This window comes from Tupaia chinensis, unplaced genomic scaffold (genome assembly GCF_000334495.1).
Source record: "Tupaia chinensis unplaced genomic scaffold, TupChi_1.0 Scaffold144899_1, whole genome shotgun sequence".
Classification (NCBI taxonomy): Eukaryota; Metazoa; Chordata; class Mammalia; order Scandentia; family Tupaiidae; genus Tupaia; species Tupaia belangeri.
Window position 1 is genome coordinate 2,427,471 of NW_006204759.1, and position 7,443 is coordinate 2,434,913.

Below are 7,443 nucleotides of genomic sequence, written 5' to 3' on the forward strand. Positions count from 1 at the left end.
GGGGGGGGGGGGGGCGCCGGGGGAGCCACAGACTACGTGTTCCGGATCATCTACCCTGGGCACAGGCACGAGCACAGTGAGTGTCCCGAGCTGCACCCCTGCAGGAGGGGAGGAGGACGCTCAGCGAGCTGGGGAGCACAGTGCCACCCAGGAGGGCCGGCCGGCAGGGCCACTGACCAGGCCAGGTTAGGACAGGAGGGGCATCACTCAGCCTCTCGGCCGGACCACTGACCCCGTCACCGCTTCGGAAAGTGCCTCCCTCCTACCTGGCTGTCCTCCCTCTCTCTTCACCCCAAGGCTCTTGGCTCTGCAGACCCAGGTGTCACTAGATTCTCTTAGTCATCCTTTTGTGCCCTGCCTCAGAGAAAAAAATGTGGAGGGACTGGTAATAGAAGGCGGAGGGTTGTCCACTTCTCTCCCCCTGCTGCCCACTCTCCACAGGCAGGCCAGGTGTGGGAGAGGCGCTTCTCTCGGTGTGGCACAAGGTCGTTCACTGACTACCCCAGAGCCAGGGCCCTCCCAGACCAACTGCTGATGAGCGGAGCTTTAGCTGGAGTGCGGGCTGTCTCTGATGGGATACTCGGAGCTGCTTGGCACACTTCAGAGGCCGGGGGTCTGAAGGCAGCTTGGCCTCCCTGGGTTCTGCCATGCCTGGGTGCATACCCCTGGGCCCGAGGGCATCTGTCTGTCTCAACCACCGACACTGACGTTCCCTTTGTGGGCAGAGTCTGCTCCTGCCCACGGCTCCCTGGGCTGGACTTGCTTTTCTCAGAGAGGAGGTCAGGGAGTTGGCCAGCCATTTATTGCTACTTGGGCCTCCTGCTCCTAAACTTCCTAACTTGGGCCAAGAAGTTGTGGACAAGTTGTCTCTGTATCAGCGAACAGATTGCCAAGCCAGCTTACACACAGCCACGGCACTCATACTCCCAGCAGGCTTGGGGGACACAGGTGTGGGGGCCTCCCCTCCCCTCCTAGGCGTACCTGACAAGGATATGCAGATCTGCTCTTTGAGCTCGGGCTGTTGCTCAGATTTGATTTTTCTATCTCTGCTTCCTGTCCTCAATCCCTGGCATGTCCCGTCTGGTCACTTCACTTTAAGAACCACTTCCCCAGAGGGTGAGCCAGGGCACCTAGGACCTGAACCTCAGCTGAGTAATGCCCACTGCTCAGGGAGTAGCAGGGTAACTGGGGAAACCCTTGAGGAAAAGGTGGAATTTAGACTTTACAGAGGGACTTGGAGTAACCTTCAGATCTGGTCCAACCTGACTGTGACACGAGCTAAAGGGTGATCAGGGCCCATCTGCCAGCTGTCATGCCCCACCTTGGCCAGGGCTGGTGAGCTCCTGAGCTGCCAGCCTGTCCCAAAGAGGCCCTTTCACCTGCAGGCCCAGTGCTTTGTCTTCTTCCTAGAGAGGGCCTCCTCCAGAGTGGGGCGTGGTAGCTGCCTCCCAGGCCCTCACCGTCCTGCTCACCCAAGTAAATCATCAGAGGGGCTCTCAGACGCCCCCCCCCAACTTCCCTCCTCTGTGCCTTGCAGGTTCAAGGTGACCCCAGCCTCTATTCCACTCACCTTAAGGAGGGAGTCTGGTCCCTCCTGCCCAGGGACAAGGGTCCTCATGCCTCTGCCTCTCTCGCTATTCTCTTTGAGCAGTCACTATTAACTACCACCACCTAGCGGCCAGCCGGGCGGCCTCGGTGGACGATGATGAGGAAGAGGAGGATAAACTACACGCGATGCTCTCAATGATCTGCTCGCGGAACCTCACAGCTCCCAATCCGATGAAAGGTTTTTATCCCTCTCCCCTTCCCTGACCCACCTTGTCCCCCATCCCACCCCCCTGGGCCCACCTGCCACCCACTGCAGGGGCTCGGACGGCAGTGTTGGCATTAAGGGACTTGCACTAGGGCAGTTTTCTACCATCGGGACAGATCAGGGAGGGCAGAAGGAGGCCAGACAGGTGCTGGCAAGAAAGGGGATAGTGCAGGCCAAGATGCTCTCGGATGTGAGGTGGGGGCTTCATGCCCGAGAGGGAAGAAGATCCACTGGCGGGCAGGTCCGATCATTTGATTGCCCAGAATGGCTCTGAGCCCATCTCACTCCTGGGCCCTGCTGGCCAGCACCAGACTGCGATCTCTTTCTTTCTCTCTGCTGGTGGATGACCAGCCTCTGCTTCTGACTCCTGACTTAAGGAAACAGGACAGAGGCACAGACCCTTCCTGGGGCAAGTCACGTGAACAGTGAGTCCTATGGGTCAGGTGAGGGATTGCGGACCACCATGGGAAGACACCCCAGGACTCAGTTTTCCCAAAAGACCTGAGAGCTCCAGTGGGCATGGCCTGGCACTTGAGCCTGGAATCTAGAATATTTATAGCATGGAGTCTGGGAAGGGGCACAGGCTCAGAGCATGGCAACACAGTCCTAGCCCAGATGTGCCCTAGGTTCACCGTGTGGTTTTAAGCCAGTGCCTCATCACTCCACAGGCCTTAGAGCCATGGTTTAGAGGCCCCCTTTATTGCAAATGACCCAGCCCAGGGTCCATAGCACCTCAGTGTTCTTCCGTCCACCACTCATCCCTCGTAGCACAGAGCTGTGCTGGTAGAGAGGGAACCCCACTGTTTTTTAGAATAATGATCCGGGGAAACCCATGAGGGCTTGGCAGGGTTGCTCAAGGGGAGCTGGTTAGGAGGAGGCTCAGGCCAGCTCACTCAGCAGTTAAGGGACCCTTCCCATCCCCACCCATTCCCACACCACAGAATCAAATGCTTCTTTCCTTTCCCTGCCCAGGCAGAGGGTGTCTAAGAATACATAACACTCCCCCGAAGCGGCCATAAAGTTCTGCCAAGGAGCACGGTTCCCTAGTCCAGTCAGAGTCAGGAATAAGGAGTATCCCCATCCCTGGGCCACCAGGTGCCCGGCTGGAGCACACCCAGCACTCCCTCAGCACCACCCTGCCAGCTGCCCTTCTTACTGCCACATGCCTGCCCCAGGTCTGCCCTCTTTCCCAGCCCTTTGAATAGGGTCTGTAGGCCAGGCCCTCCCGATGTTCATGGCCTGCACACACACCTGCTGCCTGGTCCCTTGCACACCTGGACTTGGAGCTGGGGCTTGTTTGCAATGACTGTGAACAGTGTTGGAAGGTTGAACTCTCGGGGGACCACGGAGCCAGTCTTACGCACAAGCTTGGTAGTCAGGCTGGAGGTGGCAGCAGAGCCCTCGTCTGGGCAGACTGAGAAAGCCCATCCCTGACTAGTCAGGGCAGAGGCCTCCAGGACCAGGGAACCTGCTGAGCCCATGGGTTCAGAGGCCTCAAGGTTTACCTGGGCATCATTCTTGGAGCTCTCTGGGGCAAGACTAGGCCCTGGGCCCCCCAGTTCTTAAGAAAAGGAAAGAGACCTGAGGGCACATTCAGCAGGTGGCTGGAAAGATGGGAGGGGTGGGAGCCCCCACCTCCCTCCAGTCCGTAATGACAACACTGTTGAGTCCGTTCTGCCAGCCGTCGCTTTTCAGGCCTGCAACATGCTTGACTTCTGCATGTGAATCAAGTGGCGGGGTGTCCAGATCTCCCCTCCCTCTCTCCCTTCCCCCTCCCGTTCCTGCTGCCTCCCTTCAGAGCAGAGATGCTATTCACTCTAATTCTGCTCCAGGCCAGGCACCTTTCACTCGGAGTCTTAGGGGCTGTGGGGTTCGCCCACCCTGCTTGTCTTGCTTTACACTTTCCTCATGCTCAGAGGAGAGAGTCAGAGTCAAAGCTGACCCAGCAGACCCCCCATCCAGCCACTGTCCCTCACCCAGTCACTCCAGAGCTCCAGCTGCCCGCACTGGGTTAATTCAGACACTGTTCAATGCTGGCTGGTTCAGCTCCTTCCTGGAGAATTAAGGTGAAGAGCATTGACTAGGAGACTTGCCTTGGTTGGAGCCTGCTTTCTGGGCATGAGCTTGTTTCCCTTTGCGCCCTCCCCGCTCCTGCCGTCTGCATCTGCTGTCTCCCCTGCCTGCCCGCCTGCTGCCTGCTGCCTGCCCAGCTGGGCCTACTCCCACCGGCTTCTCCCAGGACTGGCCTCACTCCTGCCTGCTGCAGGGCCATGAACTGGATTCTTGCCCCATCCCACCTGCTCTTGTCCCCTCCGTCTCTTCTTCCTAGAGTCTTGGGCATGGCTGGCAACTCCTCACCTAGCACGCTCCCTTAATTTGCCTCCTGGTGGAGCTGAAGGGCTGGATAGCTCCAAAAGTTCCAGCCACAGGTCTGGGAAGAGCTTCAGGACCAGGCAGGGCAGCTTCTGAGGGGAGTAGGGAAGGCTCGGCTCAGCCCTCCCACCAAGGCACACCTATAAAAACCAGCCTGAAGCCTGCTCCAGACACATGGGGGGCCTAGGCCCGTGGCTGAGCCAGTGCCATCCAGATTCACTGAGAAGCAGTAAGAAACCGCCTCAGCACATGCAGCTCGCTCTCCTTCGCTCTTCTCTGCTCTCGCCCTCGCTCCTAGATCACCGCCTGGCCCTCTCCCTTCCTGCTCTCACTTGCTTCATCTGTGGCTCACTGGACCTGCCAGCAACCCCCATGACCAGTGTCCTGTCCCACTAGGACCCCAGAAACTCTCAGGGGTCTTGATTTGCAGCAGCTGGGCTGGCTGAGAAGGCTCCATCTGCTGGTGGTGTAGATACCACCACCAACTCTGAGGCTGCACCTGGCACATTCTCCTATGCTTGGCATGTTGCATGGTGAGCTGCATGCCCAGCCGCACCCATCCCCGCAGTGGCCCCGCAGCACTGGGATTCTTGCTCTTCCTTGCAGCTCACCTGTGTCTAGGAGGCACCGTGCTGTCAGGCCAGGCAGGATGGAGGAGAATTCAGGAAGGACCCACACAAGCTGGCAGTCGGGGTGCCAGCTGAGCAGGGGGCACTGTTCCTCCTTAACTGTTGGCCACCAGGTCTAGAACCCCTCAGAAGAGCCAGACCTGCTGGGCAGGTGGCTCAGGGACCCCTTTGATCAATGGAGACTTCCCTGGAGGGGAGGGCTCAGAGTTCAAAGCATCCTTAAGCACCTTCCTGAGCGTCTCAGAGATGGCCTGAGAGGACCAAGCTGAGTCGAAAGCCAAGCTAGCCGGCAGCTTTTTAGGAGGTTTGGGCCTTTGTCCTTACTGCTCCTCTCTAACCCCCGTCTAGAAAATCAAGCGTAGCAAGGAGGAGCTAGGCAGACACAACCATCCATGACTGGGGGCACAGAGACACCTGGCCGACCCTGTCCGGGCTTGGTGGAGGCTGGAAGTGTCAGGCACCATTTCTGACACCCTTTCCGTCTCCGGGCTCTGGCCCACACAGGCACCACCCTATGATTTTCCACTAATGGGTGACTTCACACTGCAGCTCTGGGCACCGAGGCGGGCATGCTGCAGGGTGCTTGGGGAGAAAGCCTGCCAGGCCCTGACCACAGTGCCCTTCTTGCCCTCAGATGCTGGTGACATGATAGAGATGCAAGGCTTTGGGCCCAGCCTGCCCGCCTGGCACCTGGAGCCCCTGTGCAGCCAGGGCTCCTCCTGCCTCTCCTGCTCCTCCAGCAGCTCCCCATATGCCACCCCCAGCCACTGCAGCTGCGTCCCCGACCGGTGAGTGGGCGGGGCCCGCACTGCCAGCTTTCCACCAGCAAGTCCATCCATGAGTGTGTCCATCTGTCTTTAGAGGTGGTGTCCCTTGCACGATAGAGTGTCCTGTGGAGACAGACAGACCTGGTTTCCAAGTTCATTTCTCCTACCCATCTGAGTTGGCAAGTTACTGAGTTTCTGTGAGCCTCTGCATTTCGGAACCTCAGTTTCTTCATCTGCAAAATGGGGATGCCATCTTCTTCCTAAGGCACTCGTGAGGGCTAAGCGCTGTAGCCCACGAGGAGCTACATTGTACCTGGCCCATACACAGCAGGTGCTGCCCGTCCAGGTGTGCAGTAGGTCCTGCTCTCGGGCTGTACCTCGGAGGACACTCGCAGATACCGACGTCTGCCCTGTGCCCGGAGTGTGTGAATGAATGACTGTCCGCCGGGTGCTGGCTTTTACCTGTCACTCTCTGACCTGTTACTCCTGACGACCCTGAGGCGGTTCTCTCCCTTTTCACATGAGGAGACCAAGGACAGCTGGCCCAGGCGGGGCACCACCCGAACACCTTGCCTGCCCGTCGTCCTCCCACACAAGGGTGCACAGCCCCTTCCCTGAGCCAGGCTCTTTCCGCAGGTTGCCCCTCCGGCTACTGTGTGAGAGCATGAAGAGGCAGATTGTGTCCCGGGCCTTCTATGGCTGTGAGTGGGGGGGAGGCAGGGCTGGGAGGTGGGTGCGAGTGGGGGCACCTCAGTCACAGCCCCCGGCTGCCCCCACAGGGCTGGCATACTGCCGCCACCTGGCCACTGTGCGGACCCACCTGTCAGCGCTGGTGCATCACAGCATTATCCCCCCCGACCAGCCCCCAGGGGCCTCAGGAGGCCTCACCAAGGATGTGTGGAGCAAGTATCAGAAGGACAAAAAGGTGCAAACCCTGGTTCTGGCGTCGGGGGGCCGGGATGGGCAGCCAAGAGCACAAAGCAGCCCGCTCTGGGGGCTGCTTCCAGGGCGAGCCGTGGTGGGGGGTGGGCCTGACAGAACCGATGGCCACAGGGTGACCCTGACATGGTGGTCTCACAGCTGGGTGTGTAGCTTTACCTGGGAAGGGACTGCGGTGGGAACTGGGTAAATCCTTGCCCGCTCGGCTCCCCGTTCTGCCTGTGAGGAGAGCAGAACTGGATCTCACCCTGCTGCCGTCCTGGGTACAGGGCAACGTGGCCACCCCACAGCAGGTCTGCCTGGGCAGAGTGACTGCAGCCCAGCCCCTGTGAGATCGGGCTGACCTTTGTGGGCCTCAGTGATGGTGGGGGCTGCACTGTCTTTGTCCCTTGGGTTCCTCAGAACTACAAGGAGCTGGAGCTGCTGCGGCAGGTGTACTATGGAGGCGTGGAGCACGAGGTGCGCAAGGACGTCTGGCCCTTTCTGCTTGGCCACTACAAGTTTGGCATGAGCAAGAAGGAGATGGAGCAGGTAAGGGGACTGTGTTCCCACAGAACTGGGAGCTGGGGCAAGGGACCAGACCAGTGTGTGGGGGAGGGCCCGAAGCTTAAGGCCCTTGATCTGGAAAGGAACATGGCAGAGGCAGCTGTTAGCACAGTGGCCCTGCTGTCCTCCCCTGGAGGCCCAACTCTAGTCTCCAGCCATCCCAGCCTCTGAGATCCAGGGCCCCTGAAGAGGAGGGCCTGTTGTAGCGCTCGCCCCACAGTCATGATGTGGTCTGAGTACAGGTGGATGCGGTGGTGGCAGCCAGGTACCAGCAGGTGCTGGCCGAGTGGAAGGCCTGCGAGGTGGTGGTGAGGCAGCGTGGGCGGGAGGCGCACCCCGCCGCGCTCACCAAGGTCTCCTCGGGCAGCAGCATCGA

General features: G+C 59.6%; 1 protein-coding gene across 2 annotated transcripts in view; it reads left to right on the plus strand.

Moving 5' to 3' along the window:
• The window catches only part of SGSM2 (small G protein signaling modulator 2), a 46,522-nt gene that overhangs the window by 29,206 nt on the left and 9,873 nt on the right, over positions 1–7,443 (plus strand). The window contains exons 12-17 of one of the 2 annotated variants that reach the window (XM_006167558.2): positions 1,652–1,786; positions 5,450–5,603; positions 6,219–6,283; positions 6,362–6,507; positions 6,924–7,052; positions 7,310–7,420. In XM_006167558.2, coding sequence (XP_006167620.1) covers positions 1,652–1,786; positions 5,450–5,603; positions 6,219–6,283; positions 6,362–6,507; positions 6,924–7,052; positions 7,310–7,420 — 740 coding nt within the window. The remainder of the gene's footprint in view (positions 1–1,651; positions 1,787–5,449; positions 5,604–6,218; positions 6,284–6,361; positions 6,508–6,923; positions 7,053–7,309; positions 7,421–7,443) is intronic. The other variant, XM_027767905.1, reaches the window with a different exon arrangement.